The 17,087-nt window shown below is 37.6% G+C and overlaps 1 protein-coding gene across 1 annotated transcript in view; it reads right to left on the bottom strand.

Moving 5' to 3' along the window:
- Window positions 1-17,087, bottom strand: part of arhgap10 (Rho GTPase activating protein 10) — a 66,034-nt gene that overhangs the window by 28,290 nt on the left and 20,657 nt on the right. The window contains exons 2-5 of the mRNA XM_041260210.1: window positions 12,790-12,885; window positions 12,544-12,605; window positions 8,409-8,480; window positions 17-118 (exon numbers count right to left, since the gene is read on the bottom strand). Of these exons, the coding sequence (XP_041116144.1) occupies window positions 17-118; window positions 8,409-8,480; window positions 12,544-12,605; window positions 12,790-12,885 (332 nt within the window). The remainder of the gene's footprint in view (window positions 1-16; window positions 119-8,408; window positions 8,481-12,543; window positions 12,606-12,789; window positions 12,886-17,087) is intronic.

Genomic DNA, 17,087 nt, shown 5'->3' with positions numbered 1-17,087 from the left:
AAGGCCTAAATTGTACCTCCAGCAGCTGTTGATCTTTCTTCTTTGCCGACATATTTAAAACCTTTTCCAGAGCGCTGTAGTACTTCTCTGTGTCTTTTTCATATTTTTTCCTTTCCTCCTGTAGGTTACATTAAAAACACACACACACACACAAGCGCCATTAAATATCAAGTGCTCCTGTACTAGTATGCAATGTTAGTTTAACTAGCCACCTGTTTGACAGAACCAGTATTTCTAATTGCAGAGTTAAGTTTTATTGACATGAGCATTATAAAAAAAATAATCATTGATTATTATCCGCCCTTCAAAAGCTTGGTCTCAAACCTGTAATGTTATACTTTAAAAGTTCAACATGGGGGTCAGAGTTTTCACCTCCAATCCACGCTCTACAAACTGACACCCACTCCAGTGTCCAGGGTCTCCTCACCAATCAAGCAAACTGGGCATTGGTCAGAGCACACTGTCATTGTTGAGGTGGCTCATAGTGGGAAGTGCTTTATTTTTATGGTTGCAAACTTTTAGTCATGCTAACTTTGTATAATAGGATGTTCTGTTTATGCATAACCACTGTTTGTATGCATGGGGTTTTCTAATACTATTCATACAGTTAGTTAATCTGCGTTTCTTTGACCTTTGTGTCAGGCACCAGTAAGTACTTAACAAACAGGCCTGCATACATTCAATATAGTAATAGCCTATACATTTTTACATTTTAAACTGCAGTTTTAAGACAACTCTACATAAAGATCTTGGGAAGAAGTTATTCAAGAAAAGTTACCATTGTCTGTGTTTTCTGTTAGGCTACGTGTCTGACATGAGTTTGTTTGATGCACATGAATATTTACCGTATCTCTGTAGTGTATTTATGTACTAAAATATTTCAAAATTAAAAACTTTATAGCATCTTTTATAAAGCCACCCATCAGTGAATGTACAGCTGTGGACAAAAGTTTTGCATCATTACCTAATTTTGTTTTGTACAATCGAACGAAACCTGCTGAATAATGTTACGTTAACATATTCAATTACATACCGCATGTTTAGTTTTCCATATACTTAACGTCTCAAAACACAATGGAATGCACTGCAAATATGAAGTCCTACTATTATGGTTTTCCGGCAGACTCTTGCAATAGAAGTGTGTAGTTTCTTTGATTACACGATAAATAAGATCTAAATTGTAAATGCATAATTATTTGTATTAAATTATTTCTCAATCCTAAAATTCTAGGGTGATGCAAAACTTTTGGCCATAGCTGTATACACACTGCAGTGCGGGCTGGTGGCCAAATAAAATGGGGAGGCAGATGGCTTGGGGGTTCCATTAAGCCCCCAGCAACAGTAGACTCTTACTGTATTTGGACTGACAACACTTTTCGTATTATTATTATTATTATTATTATTATTATTATTATTATGTATAGTTACAGCAAGTGCAAATAATACTACTAAATTACAACATGAGCTAGGATGCAACAAGTTAGGATTATAACAACTTATATCTACAATTACAAATTAGTAGTGCAATAGGGCAAGGACAGTGCATCAGCTGAGGCAGTGCTTAGGTCAGGCCAGTCCAGTGCATAGTAGTAGAAGGGGTAGATCAAGAGATCTGCAAGTGCAGTCTAAACAGGTTTTACTCCAATTCCGGCCGTTAAACGCATTTTCTCCACTAGCCAACAGAGAAAAGAAAACAGTAGCACAATAGGTTTATTCTAATAAACTTAACTGTTGCACACTGCCAGCGTATGTTTAAAAACGCACTGTATACAACATGAATACCACCTTGAAGACCACATCACTGACATACTTTGCATACAATTTTTTCTAAACAAAGTTAAGGCAGGAGAAAGGCAGACAAAAAAAAAATAATCAAGCACACCTGTGACAGGATGACGTCATAGGCCCGGCTATTATAAATCAGGAAGAGAGACTCGGCAGGCAGAGAATGCAGGTTTGCTTTGTAAACGCTGGTGCGCACATTTAATTATAAACAAAAATAAATAATATAAACAAAACACAGACAGAAACTCTAAACAAAACACATTTAACAAAACAAAAGGCACAACTTCCAAAACAAAAAGTTATTCAAAAGACTCACAAACGTAAACCAACACAGACGTAAATATAGTATCACACAGAACACAAAACACATACCTTAACCAACACTAATTCTCCCCATCACTAACTACTTCACCACCCGTAATCACCGTATTTATACACCTGTGGCTGGAGCCTTAATTATTTAAACATTTATTCAAATGTGTGTTTGCAGGGAGGATTTTAACTGCCTCCCTGTCACCCACTATTCCACACCCACACTCACACACCCCGTGCAACAATACATGCAAATACAAAATAACACATAACATGAAATACGCACAGGGGCGGGGATCCTATCAACTTAATTAGCTAAAATTACAAACAAAATAATGATATACAGTACAGGCAAAAAGAGCCATCTACTTTTCCAGATGTGCCACCTAAGTGGTAGTCCTCCATCCACACCTTGATTGACCTGGCTGTGTGGCATGGAGCATTGTCCTGCTGGAAAAACCAATCCTCAGAGTTGGGGAACATTGTCAGAGCAGAAGGAAGCAAGTTTTCTTCCAGGACAACCTTGTACTTGGCTTGATTCATGCACTCGTCGCAAAGACAAATCTGCCTGATTCCAGCCTTGCTGAAGCACCCCCAGATGAGTCCAATTTTCAGCTTTGCCCAACACCTGGTCGTCTAATGGTTAGATTGAGACCTGGAGAGGCCTACTAGCCACAGTGTCTCGCACCCACTGTGAAATGTGGAGGAGGATCGGTGATCTGGGGGTGCTTCAACAAGGCTGGAATCGGGCAGCTTGGGCATGAAGGTTGTCCTGGAAGAAAACTTGCTTCCTTCTGCTCTGACAATGTTCCCCAACTCTGAGGATTGGTTTTTCCAGCAGGACAATGCTCCATGCCACACAGCCAGGTCAATCAAGGTGTGGATGGAGGACTACCAGATCAAGACCCTGTCATGGCCAGCCCAATCTCCAGACCTGAACCCCATTGAATACCTCTGGAATGTGATCAAGAGGAAGATGGATGGTCACAAGCCATCAAACAAAGCCGAGCTGCTTGAATTTTTACGCCAGGAGTGGCATAAAGTCACCCAACATCAATGTGAAAGACTGGTGGAGAGCATGCCAAGACGCATGAAAGCTGTGCTTGAAAATCAGGGTTATTCCACCAAATATTGATTTCTGAACTCTTCTTAAGTTAAAACATTAGTATTGTGTTGTTTAAAAATGAATGTGACCTTATTTTCTTTGCATTATTCGAGGTCTGACAACACTGCATCTTTTTTGTTATTTTGACAAGTTGTCATTTTCTGCAAATAAATGCTCTAAATGACATATATATTTTTATTTGGAATTTGGGAGAAATGTTGTCAGTAGTTTATAGAATAAAACAAAAATGTTCAATTTACCCAAACACATACCTATAAATAGTAAAACCTGAGAAAGTGATAATTTTGCAGTGGTCTCAATTTTTTCCAGAGCTGTGTGTGTGCGTGTGTGTGTGTGTGCGTGTGTGTGTGTGTGTGTGTGTGTGTGTGTGTGTATATATATTATATATATATATATATATATATATCTATATATATATATATATATCTATATATATATATATATATATATATATATATATATATATATATATATATATATATATATATATATATATATATAGACACATATATACACACACACACACACACACACACACACAGGCTCTTAAAAGTATTTACCCCCCTTGGACTTTTCCACATTTTATTGTGTTACAACATGGAATCAGAATGGATTTAATTAGGAGTTTTTGCCACTGATCAACACAAAAAAAGTCCATAATGTCAAAGTTAAAAGCAAAAAAATCCACAAATTGTTCTAAATTAATTAAATACAAAACAGAAAATAATTGATTGCATAAGTATTCACCCCCTTAAGTCAATATTTGGTAGAGGCACCTTTGGCAGCAATTACAGGCATCAGTCTGTTTGGATAAGTCTACCAGCTTTGCACATCTGGACACTGCAATTTTTGCCCATTCTTCATTGCAAAATTGCTCAAGCTCCGTCAGGTTGGATGGGGACCTTTGGTGAAGAGCAGTTTTCAACTCTTTCCACATATCCTCAATTGGATTGAGGTCCGGGCTTTGACTAGACCACTCCAGGACGTTGACCTTTTTGTTTTTAATCCACTCCAGTGTGGCTTTGGCTGTATGTTTGGGGTCATTGTTGAAAGATGAATCTTCTCCTACGTCCCAGGTCTCTTGCAGACTTCACCAGGTTTTCCTCCAGGATTTCTCTGTACTTTGCTGCATCCATTTTGCCCTCTATCTTCACAAGCTTTCCAGGCCCTGACGCAGAAAAGCATCCCCATAGCATGATGCTGCCACCACCATGCTTTACAGTAGGGATGGTGTTCTCAGGATGATGTGCGGTGTTAAGCTTGCGTCAAACATAGTGCTTAGCTTTGAGACCAAAAAGCTCTATTTTGGTCTCAACAGACCATAGAATCTTCTTCCACTTGGTCTCAAGAGTCTCCCACATGGCTTCTAGTCGAGATTTGATGTGAATTTTTTTCAACAATGGCTTTCTTTTTGCCACTCTCCTATAAAGGCCATTGTTGGCATATGCACCGTGTCTCCCAGCTTAGCCATGGAAGACTGTAACTCCTTTAGAGTTGCCACAGGCCTCTTGGTGGACTCCCTGACACTGCCACCAGTGCCGATGAAGTGGTTATCAAATCAATCATCAATTTACACTCCCCCCTACCCCCTCAGTTTAGATTTTTTTCCCCCCAGTTTTGATCTTTTTTGTTGAGAACCAGTTCGCTATTTTGATTATAAACTAACCACTTTGTTTTAGTATTTCAGTATATACCAGTTGAATCCTGTTGCCAACCACTTAAATACCTCCTTTTAGCTGTATTAACCATCGTTTTGTTAGACCTACCTGTGCATATTTTTTATATTCTAAAACATAAATTTATATCAAACACGAAATACCTTAACCCATTAATGCATATCGGTTGCTAAAGCTACCAAAGAACTGACAATAAAATTGGTAAAATTAGCCAACATAATTTGAAAAAAAATCATATTCATAGAACTAATAATTGAAAATAGCCAAGATCAAGAGTACAGATTTGCTATTCCAAATGCAAAAATTACAACAACATGTCAAATTCCATCACATTCAGCCTTAGGATGCTAAAAGGCATGATTCAAACAGATACATGGTATAAAAGGTAGGCATTAATGGGTTAACTCTGCATTTGCTTTCACTTTGAATCTTTTTACTTCTACGCACCCACCAGCTGTATATAGTTAGTTAGATCATTGATCTGAGTGCCTCACATTATGGCAATATTGAGATACAACAGTATTACATATCGAAAGTCTTAAATAGACTGTATACAATCTGCGTTAATAACTTTTACTGTTTTCTAGGGTCCTACATAAACATTAATGTGGTTTCTACAGTAAGTGGTCGTACTATAATTTAATACAACTATAAGTTAGTAAGCCGTGTATTGCAGTGTTTTGTGGCAGACTGCAACCACCAGTCAAAAAGGGAAGCTGCTCCAGATTTCCCATAACTCATGCTAATCGCCTAAGCAAGTAGGGAAGCTTATGTCGGTTTGTGCCAATCTGCATTAATAAAATGAATAAAGAAATATCCAAAACCATTTATTTACATAAATGTAATTTGTAGACCAAAGTGATTTTCCATTTTAACATTACTCTTTTTCCTGTAAGTCATTTCCATGTTTTTCCATTTCATTCACCTATTACTTGATATTTATGTAATGGACTTTTACTTTCAAGCTACATTGTTCAAGTAAATGCCAATACATTACTGTTATTTCTATTTATTTTAATCAAGCAACAGTTAACGGAATTGAAAAAAATACTAAAAAGGAAAGAATAAAATACAACACTGTAGAAATCTCATTATTGTGTACAGAAATTGTAACAGAAACGAACTTCTGAAAACTGTAAAATAAACGGTGTTTGAAATCGCAGTTCTTGCAAGAACATTTATTTATTTATTTATTCATACTTATGTTGGTCTTTTTTTGTATATAATGCAAAAGAAAAAATGGAATGCATGAAAAAATTAAACACAGCTTATGGCTTACCTTTTCTGTATTCAAATTTACTACCAAATAATACTGCTTCTTATGTTATGTTTTTTAGAAATTGCTTCATATGTTTCTCTTCTGTCTCACTTAATATTATGGTATCTATTATAATGTGATATTGTTTGTTTTTGTGCCTGAAATATAATTGGTGTGTGCTTCTGTCTTTCCGTTTTTTTTTTTTTATGTGTCTATTAACTTACTGCAAAACCAAACAAACAGTTTGCTTAACTATGTGGACCTTACTTTAAAAATGACTGTGCTAAGACAAGTTTGTGGTTTTAAACTTCTAAAGTAAATATATTATTTTGTAATTCTGGGAATAGTAGTTTATCTGGTACACTCTGAAAAGTGTTGCCAATCAGCAGAAATGCAGAGGAAAACTCCCATAATCCATACATGTCATCAACGCTGGCTTCGCATTTAACTTTGGATAAATAGGACTAAACAGTCAAGGGATTTTCCACGCTATCAAGCAGCGAAGCAGTTTACTTTTTGTCTACCATCCCATTTTTTTTTTTTTTTTAATTTTTTTTCCTAATGTTATGATGGATTTCTTTTTCATTACACACACACACACACACACACACACCTGCTCATGCGACCAGCTGTATTAAGCGACCATCTGCCTAACACGACCAGCGACCACAATTCTCTTAACCAGCAACAGACTCAAACCTGTATTAAGCTCCCTTAAACATGTCTATTATTATTATTATTATTATTATTATTATTATTATTATTATTATTATTATTATTATTATTATTATTATTATTATTATTATTATTATAAGAAACATATGGTTTTTAAATGGTATGTCTTAAATTCAAAGGAATACAGTAACCACTTTAGCGGTCTTTTATCTGTAATCAATAAAATGTTAGGTTACTTACCGTAACCCTGGTTCTCTCAAAGAGAAGACGACCACCAACGACATTATGTATGGGTTATGCCTGCCCATTGGGTAGGTAATTGCTGAACTCTCTACACCAGGGCTGCCGATTGGCCCCTTCCTGAGATGATGAACTCGGTCCCGCCCACCGAGGGATTAAAACCGTCACCCTGAGAAAGCCATTTCCCTTTTTCCATCAAACCCATGAGGACGACCAATACAACCTTGCGGTTGGTGGTCGTCTTCTCTTTCAGGGAACCAGGGTTACGGTAAGCAACCTAATGTTCCCTTTCAATTTGCTTAGCGGAGAAGATAGTCACAAGGAAGGCTGTCTTCATATACAGATACTCCGACTCTATGGTGTGTATGGGCTCAAAACGGGGTCTTCTTGACAGCCTCCAGTACAATATTAATGGCTCCATTCACTGCAGCTCTGGTATAGAGAGCTCAGCAATTACCTACCCAATGGGCAGTCATATCCCATACATAATGTTGTTGGAGGTCATCTTCGAATTGAAAGGGAACAACAGCACTCTCTTGAAAAAGAAGAGAGAAAACATGGAGAAACAAAAAGGTTCTCCCTAGAAGACAGAATTAAAGTTATTAAACTTAGACAGCAAGTTCCAGAAAAACTGCTGAAAAATTTGGAACTAGAAAGATGCAAATACATCATTTTGAAACAGAAAGAACTAGGGCTTGAAGTTTTATGTTTTTATTTTTGTTCATGCGACTGTTTTGAGCCAATTCAATACCTTAATTAAACTGTTAATTACTAAACAAAGTCGCTTCTTTTTACCTTGAAGTCCTGATTGACTTGCTCATTCTGTTTCACCTTTTTCATTATTCGAACACAAGAGCAAGCAATATTTCTTTTGTTCATATTACATCTTCTGGCTTTTACAGTGTATGCAAGACACACAATTACAGGAAAGCATGTCAGAGACCACCTGTGTTAAGACCTGTGTTACAGACAACCGGGGGGAAACTCTTAAAATGAAACCCCGAGTTCAGCATCATTCAATGTAAGAGGTGAGCATTTGCCACCAAGGACCAGTTAAAACTATGACAGATTTTTATATTGGTTTTGCGGAACACACAAGGATCACATTATCTTTTAGGAACTTGTAAACATATATGGATCACATTTTATCTATGTTTAGGTTTTGTTCTGTTTTCTGTCATGCCTACATAAAATGGGGCCTTAATAAGGCTCCACACAGATCAAATGAGTTGGTTGCCCCCTCCCACTGGTCATGTAGCACACAGTGGACTGCAGAGCTAACTGCCTTTTTTTCCAACACCTACAAGCTGCTCAAAGACAGGACTTGTACAGTTACCTTTGCAGCCCCCAGCTGTTCTTTACGGAACTTCTCCAGAGGCTTCAGCAGCGTCTCCGTGATGTTGAACAACTGAAAAAAAAAAACCCACCCCTGGGTCAAACATAAACTTGACACTTTCAACTGGTTTCACAGACCCAGATTAGGACTAATCTTGGGACTAATTTACAGAAAACATTAGGTAATCCATGAAGAGTGTTAAATCTGGTAGCGGCATGGTTTTTCTAGTTAGTAGTGTAAATAAATCCTGCACGTTTGAATGGTGTGTAAACTGTCAACGGCTAACCCACAGCCTGGAACTTAAGTTACATATGTATAAAAAAATAAACTGGCTCAAATAATGTGTGTAGCGTTTGATAATTAAATAACTGAGTGAAACCTAAAAGTTATTACATATTATGTATTTATTAAATAGATACATGTATGGTTAATACAATACCCTTTGTGAGCTGAAAAAGGTGACTTGCAAACTTCACTTTGAGTTGGAAAGAATTCTACAATGTATACAAAAAGCTTAATAGCAGAACATGGAGGTACATGAACATCTTCAGGAAACTTATTCCAGGATTAGAGGGTGTGGTTACAGAGCGTTCTAACAACTTTGGAGCAGAAAGAAGAGTAAAAATATAAAGCAGGATGAACAAAGTTTACATTTCTTTCAAAACTTTTTTTTTTTTTTAATAGCAGTGAACAATATAGCACATTGCTATCATTGTCATAAACACTATAACTAAACTAAATTCTACAGAAGGGTTATGTTTGATTGTCTCTTTGGAAACAAACTTGCACATGTGAAAGGGAAACCTGTTACTACAATTTTCTAGTTCAAATGGAGTTTACATAGAGGGGTAAGCAGGGTGTTCCCAGAACTTAGTCACAATCACAAGATGTTATTTTGCTTTCATTCAGGTCTTATCTGGAGAAGGAGGCCAACATCCAGCCTGCTTCCTATGGAATCCCATGCTGGAAAAAGCCAAGCATGCAATGCTGTTCCACAAAATACCAAGGAACTACAGGATTCACATTGTTTAAATACCTTTCAATCAATTATCCAAAGTGCAGAAAAATGTAAACATTAGCCTCGGACAACAATAGCTACATGTTTAAATAATAAATGTTTTGTTCAGTACAGCTCAAATTAATATGGAGGAAAGTAACACACATAGAAAGCGGCATTCCTAAAATTTATGACAACCACTTTGGGAAAATCTGTCCTAATTTGTTACGCACAACTAGATTTTTGTTATCTCATTTCATGTACCAGTGATGGTTTCCCAAGACATGGAGAATAGCTTAGGACACAGTTTTGTTAAGGTTTTAAAGTTCACACTCCATGGTTCAATAAACAAACTGAATTACAATCGACATGTTATGACCAAACTATCTGACTCTGTTGCTTTGTCTTCAACTACCCATATTGAAAGCTCATGAAAAGTAAAAAAAAAAAAAAAACACAGGACAGAAACAAACTGTTGTCCTGAATGTTGGCAAATACTGTGATGGATGAATTTCTGATATGTGATTTATAATTTTTAAACCGTTCATCTGCTGGAAATGATTTTCCAAAAATCATGGCATGCGTCAGTCAATACTTTCTAGCCAGCTGGGCAGACATCATGGTTTTGAGACACATCATTCCCCATTCAACATTATGTCAGCAGCCTATCAAGTGCCTCCTCCCCCAGCTGCCTGACTATCCATGAGTTTAAAGGGAAATTGCATATGATCCAATTAACCAAAACAACAACTTCAAAAAATGTTAATCCTTTCAGTAAATAGGCTTATCATTTCCCTACTGATTTTTTTCACAAGCGTTCTGCCAAAAATCAGCTCAGATTTCCTTTGATTATGTATACTCTCCCTCAGACACTCAGGACCTTAATTATATTGTCCAAAACAGAAACAGATCACAAATTTGGCATTTAGGGGGGTGGTGTAAGTTTGGGTGTGCCAAACCCCCATAAGGCTGCCATAAACCGTGTTTTGCAGCCGTAAAGTGATTTTACAGGCCACTAAAAATACGGTGTGTGTAAAGAATGGTGTTCACCTGGCATTCTGCACACGCTATCAAATTTGCACTTTGCCATCATTAATCCATTTAAATTATATCGAAATGCATTCAAATGAAGAAAAGAGCATGGAATTGGGAGGGATCTGGATACTAAGCGGGTGAAAACATTATAATGTGATGTAAGGATTTTGCCTTAGACAATTGTTGAACCTCCAAAAATTTTACACTTTTTGCTACAAGGTCCAGATCATTGTAGAAACGAGTAACTAAGAGCTGTATAAAAGCACACACCTGTAGAGACCTGTCATTGGCTTCAGGATGGCTGCTGTGGTTCACTTCCTGATGAGGCGACACTTAGCTCTTGTTGAGGAGAGGCAGGAACACGTTTGGAGACGAGCAAGATGAAGAAGAATGCGGTGCTAAAGCGTTATCGTCTCACTTTGCGGGTCATCTTTGACCTCATCGCTGAACTGAGGGATGAGCTAGACCCCAGCGTCAATACAGGGGCCGCTATCCCTGCATTTCTGGAAGGATAGCCCAATTCACCTTTTGTGGAGTGCTAAGCAATTTTCTGGATCTCATGCTATAAAAGGGCAGGCCAATACATATCATTTCCTAAGGCTACTAGCATAAGTGATGCTGGCTGAGGCTTTTCCAGGCAACTCTGTTTCATGTTGAGTGACCTCAGCCGTAAGGACTCTCAGCTCCTTCTCAAAAAACGTATCTTTTCTGCCCTTTATCTGACTTTTTTTTTGGTTTGTACTTTCATGTTCCACAAATATCAAACAGCAACTACTGCTATCTGTACTCCTAACTCTGCAAGTGTGGCCACTAAATAGGCCGATGAGCTCACCGAGACCCTCATTATTATAATTGCGGATCATTATTTGTGTGTGTTGAGTAATTTGCATTCTCTTAAGCTTGCATAGGGTGCAGTGCAAAATAATTGCCTGGCTGCAATACAATTACAATTTTGGATCCGTACTTATTTGTACTGTGCCAAAACTTACATCTACCCCAAAATATAAAACGTGTATTACCATTACATCATCCCCTTAGGATCCTTGTGTATTTTTATCTACAAGAGTATACAGTATATAACAGGGGAAGGCATATTTTACTGATCAAAAGGGGAGAGTTTTTTTTTAATTTTATTATGATTGTAGGTCCATTACTGTTAAGATCATTAAAATAGGAATTAATTTAGTTTAAGAAAAAAAAACAAAAAAAACACAATAGTTGGTATTATTGTATTATTATTTTTTTTAATTCAAAATAAATAAATATTTAAAAGGTTACAAATGAACCCTACAGATATTGACATAGTATTTAAGTATTACATTAAGCAATACATCTTCTGTGGACTGGAGTTACTTACTTAATGAGTGAACTTGCAAAGGTCAGCATTTTTTGTGTATTCAACAACCTCGCCACACCTTACATGTTTGCAAAGATAATGCTTCAAGGTCAAGAGAGCTGCTTCAGAACTATACTTTCCTGCAACTACAAAACTATACAAAAAGAAGCAGATCTGAGAGGATTGTTGCATCATGAAAGTGCACAGATTGTTAATTTCAAAGATATTATCTTATAGAACCTGGCAGGGGCTCAGGTGACAACACTAGTGGACAGCCAGAGACAGAGTAGACTTTTAGTAGCAAAGCCATACAGGTTACATTGCCGAGCAATATTTCAGTATATTTTGAGGCAACCTATAACTTGTCCCAAGAAATATTTGAGCATTTCACCCCTTACTTGAGTTTGTATCAATACACAGATACAATGCAATGGCAAGATGCTAAGACTTTTCTGTGGAATGCATTTCTCTACAATCTCAATAACGGATATTCTGGTTATAGATTAACTGGTATTCTGGTTAGACTGGGATCACAGTCCATGCTTCTTCACCCAAGAGAACCACTGCCTATTGCTTGACTCTTCTAGAGAACATATTACTTTCATTTGTGTCTTTACTTATTTGGATTGTTTGTTATTCTTTGACATTTACAGGCCTTAAACATATGTGTGTTATCGCCTCTCCACAGTCTTGCAGCTGTTAACATTTACCCAAAGGCACTTCTTCGATGAAGTAATTTTATTTATTGGGTGGTTCACCACACTCACCATTATCTCTCTTTGCTCCTCCAAGTTTCTGAGAAAAGAAGCAAATTCCTGTAGTGATTCATCTGAAACAACAAACAGAATCGTATCACACCAGTGATGCCACAACAAATTGGAAGCAAAAACAGTGACCACAGTGCAGCTGTATTGCATGGACAAGACATTGCAAGTTAACTCTTTCAGCACTATGTAATGCAGTGTAATTTCTCCAGGGCAATCCACAAAATGATGGTAAACTGACACCCTTACCTATACATTTCTCATCATCAGTCTTGGCATCCCCAATATACTCAAATTTGAATTCTCCAAGAGACTGAGCAAACTTGCGTTGGGCCACAGCTAAATCTGAAAGAGAAAGAGAAAAAGCACTTTTAAAAATACAACTTAGTTATGTACCGTAAGGATGTTCTATGACTACCTAACTAAGGCTTCATGTAGTCCTTTAAGGTATTTTGATTTAAAAAAATACTACAGATTATATTGTAAAGCACCCAGAATCTGTAATTTTGTGCCACAAGAATTTGTGGGTCAGCTTTCTGTTGCACAATATGGGCTCTTTCACACTTTAGTTAGGTTTCAAAGGATAAGAATCTTAATTCCCTTTCATTCCCTTGTGAAAAAAAATTAACATGATGCCAGCACTAAGAGCACATTCAACTTACCTAAGGCGAAAAAAGCCTACTTAATCAAAAAAGTAAATATAGCAGGGGAAAGAAAAGTGGGCCTTTATCATCATTAAAGATCTCTAAGTTGACATTTTTATGGGACACCAATTCCACCATCAGATTCTTCCATGTGTAGGAAACTATATGGCAGCAGCTGCAAGGCACATTGATAGCTATACATGCTTCAATTCAGCAGTGATATAGCACACAGATAGGTTTGTTTTCACTCTTGTGTGACCAAGAAAGAAAATCCACCAGTAATATTATAGGGGTGTCATGTGAGACAGCAGCAACAGTAGTTACATTAATCTGATTTTATTCCTGAATTCCACAGGCATGTTTGCAAATATGTATTTCAAATGACAAGCCAAATGAAAATGTAGAGATATCTCAAATTAATTTATAGATACTGTATCTCTAAATATTTAAAGATACTTCGAAATCATTTCCAGAGATCTCTAAATATTTTAAGAGAGCTGTACATAATTTTAAGATATCTAAAATACATTTAGGAGATATCTGAAAATTATTTCCCTTTAAGGACAAAGTGTTTTTCAGTGGGATGTACCCCTAGGAGCCATTTTCCCATTCCCATCCCTGGGAGCACTGGAGTCAATGTGACATCCCCTTTGGAGTCCCCAACAAAGTTCGGCCTCTTTGCACAGCCTGGACGTGAACTGGCACCATCCAAGCTGTGTGACTCATCCTGCACTCCCAGTGACAGCGCTTTAGCTGGATGAGCCACTCATATCTGACTTGCCCTATAAAAAGTAACTAAATATCTATTTTTTACAGTAGCATCTTAGAATTGGTGTCCTTTATTCAGAAACCTGGGGAACATTATAAAAGTACTTCAGAAACCTTAAAAAAAAAAAAAAAGGTTTGCTTTTTTTCTCTTCACTATTATCTATTCTTATCTATTTTTAGACATCTCAAAATGAAATTATCTTCAGAATGGTTTACAGATACCTCAAATGAATTTAAGAATATATCTTAAAATGCAATTTGAGATATCTCTAAATGAGAGCACAATTTCAAGCCCTAAAATGGGCATGCATGGGAGTTTACAGTTTCTTAGGTAAAAGAAATGTGAAGGTCTTGGCTCTATTCCAAAAAAGCAGGAATCTATAATAAATATTGACATGCCATTCCCTCGGATACAGTATGCCAAACTATCCTTTGAAGACAGCATCCCACTGAATCACTGCTTTTATAAAACAGCCAAGCAATTAACAATGTGTCTCATCATTGAATTAAACAGAATGCAGTCCCATTCCCCTCACAGAAAGTGAGGAAAATCTCTTACAAAGACAAGGTCTGAAAACATACCATCTTTCTGAACAGAGTGCTTGATACTTAACCTTTCTGTTAAAAGGTCTCATAATTGTACTGCCTCTCCTAATGTGCCAGTGATGAGAAGTCTTGTCATAAATGTACTGTTAATGTGTATTCTTAAAAAACATACACACACACACACACACACACACAGAGAGTAGGGTCCTGTTTTGAAGTTGAAATCTTGCAAGATATCATATAAAGAGCCACAGGGGGAAAACTTAAGAAACAGGGAGATGACTAATGGTTGGCAGCATTCCACAGCATTTGCCAGCTCGTTCACACCAGCTAAGAAAACCAGGTTTAATGATGTCATGACCAGCCTACTTTACCAATTAAAGGTCTTTAGCCATGACGAGGTGTCGGAAAATGTGTTCCAGATAATGAGTATATACCGCACTCACCCAATGAAGAAACCTTCCAGTTATGTCATGTGGTGCTCAACGTGTAAATTCTGGATGGACGGCATTAAGATCAGAAGATGAGGGATGTAATCATCACCAGGTCAAGTCCCTAACCACCACTAATTACTGACAGCAGGAAATTTGAGCTTGCCAAAAGAGGAGATTCAGAGTTAATCATTACAATTAAGTATGCAAATGAATGTCCTTTTAAATAGCATTATTAAGATCAGCTGCACTGATAGCACAGCAAACTGATTTTTATATGTAAAAGCAGGAACATAGTACAAGCACCGATATGCACTTAGGCCCTGGTGGGACCATCCTCTCAAAGGGTGATGGAGCAGCTCAATCTGGCCGTTTATCCACGACATACACATATAAAATATGACATACATGCTACTCTGTACACTGCATGCACATCATTTGCTGTAGGCTTGCACTATGAATTCGCCAAGCTTCAAATAAAATGTAGGCACCACTTGGAAAGTGATGACCCCTCAATACACCCTATGTACTACATTTGTCAACAGTCTTTTTATTTTGGGGGGGGGGGGGGGGGGGGGCAAATCTTACTAATCTGAAGTATCTATGGTCTTCAAATAACCCCAGAAAAATGTGAATGTGCTCCTCCTCTGATCACTCCCCCCTCCCCCCTTCAGTGACATGATGAATAGAAGCAGGGCCATGAAAACAGATACCAAATGCTACCTTCTCATCAGCATTCCTAAATTAGCTCTTGGTATGTTCAGTTGGGCACAAAAGGTCTCCAAACACCGGACGTGATGTGATTTGTCCTGCGAAAAAATGGTACTTTCACTGTGACACTACTTTTCACACCAGTGGAGACAGACGCGCAATGTGATAGGCAACTCTCCTCTGATTGTATCAGCTGGTAAAAGTCATAAGCATGATAGTTATACAGCTAATAAAAATGTAGAATACATAATAGCTTTTCAGAATACTTATTTCCGTAAAGTAAACCAAATCATACACACCACATATTGCCTGTTCCATGGAAATGGATTGCCAGATGCTCATTGCTGTGTCTTTATAATTTTTGTGTCCTTTATTGTACCAGGTATTTTGATACTGCAAGAATGACCTTTTCTTCCACCAAGGCGTGCAAGGGAAGCTGTTCCTCATTGGTCAGTGCCCTAGCTGCTGCGCGACAAAATCAGAAAAATAGACACTAATCCTATTTGTATCGCGTCGCTTCAGTGTGACCCATTGCCTCACAGTGTGAACGGCTCATATCAAAAATACGCTTTTCTTTTTTTGTCGTGGTGCGGAGTGTCATACGACACACTCGCTTGTCGCATCGTGTCTGGTGTGTAGGAGGCCTTAGCACTCAGCTCCATTCCCACTGCTAATTTAAGGGCTTTGGGATGTACGGGTAGCAAATAAAATAAATATACAAGTATTCTTACAGGTGAACCTGGCAAGAAATAGATGAGCAACAACTAACTGGAGACAAAGGTGTCTGCAGTTGACATGTCTTAGCCAACAACTGTTAAAAGCAGAGAATATTTTAACAGTTTAGCATTTTTCCTGGTTTAACAAATGTATTGTGTTTGCACATCAGTGTTGCTAGTTCTTTGTGGGTAATGCAACAGTGCCTCTCTGTAGGTTGCAAAATGAAGGAGGTTCCAAACTATGTGGCATACATCAGCTAAATGTCTGCTCCAGCAGCTGCCGCATAACATTTAAAGTGCCAGTGTAGCTACACTGCCTCCTGCCAAGAAAGTTTTATTTATTTATAGAACTTAAACCCGATTTGGAATGGGAGGGGCTAAAAAAGAGACACATAATTAAATGCCGATTAGTGTATCTGTGCATATTCATTTATTGGTTTGCCCCTCACAGTCCTTTCTTGTGAATACGGCAGCAATTTAGATGTGACAGATGCTGCCATCAACAATGCTGCAACCTTGTATACATTCAGCACAGATCATAACAACAACAATCCCTGAGCAAGAAGGAAAATGCCCGCTGTCCTGATGTGGACCCCCCCCCCAAAAAAAGACATATACAGTCATTGTTCTTGTTTTACAAATAACCTAAAAATGAACACAAATGCACAAAAAGAGCACAGAGGGGAGGAGTGGTTTACTGCACATTGTTTTCATCTAAGTACCTAAATCCT

Source organism: Polyodon spathula, chromosome 1 (assembly GCF_017654505.1).
Source record: "Polyodon spathula isolate WHYD16114869_AA chromosome 1, ASM1765450v1, whole genome shotgun sequence".
In the NCBI taxonomy this organism is placed as follows: Eukaryota; Metazoa; Chordata; class Actinopteri; order Acipenseriformes; family Polyodontidae; genus Polyodon; species Polyodon spathula.
This window is presented reverse-complemented; position numbering and strand designations above follow the sequence as displayed.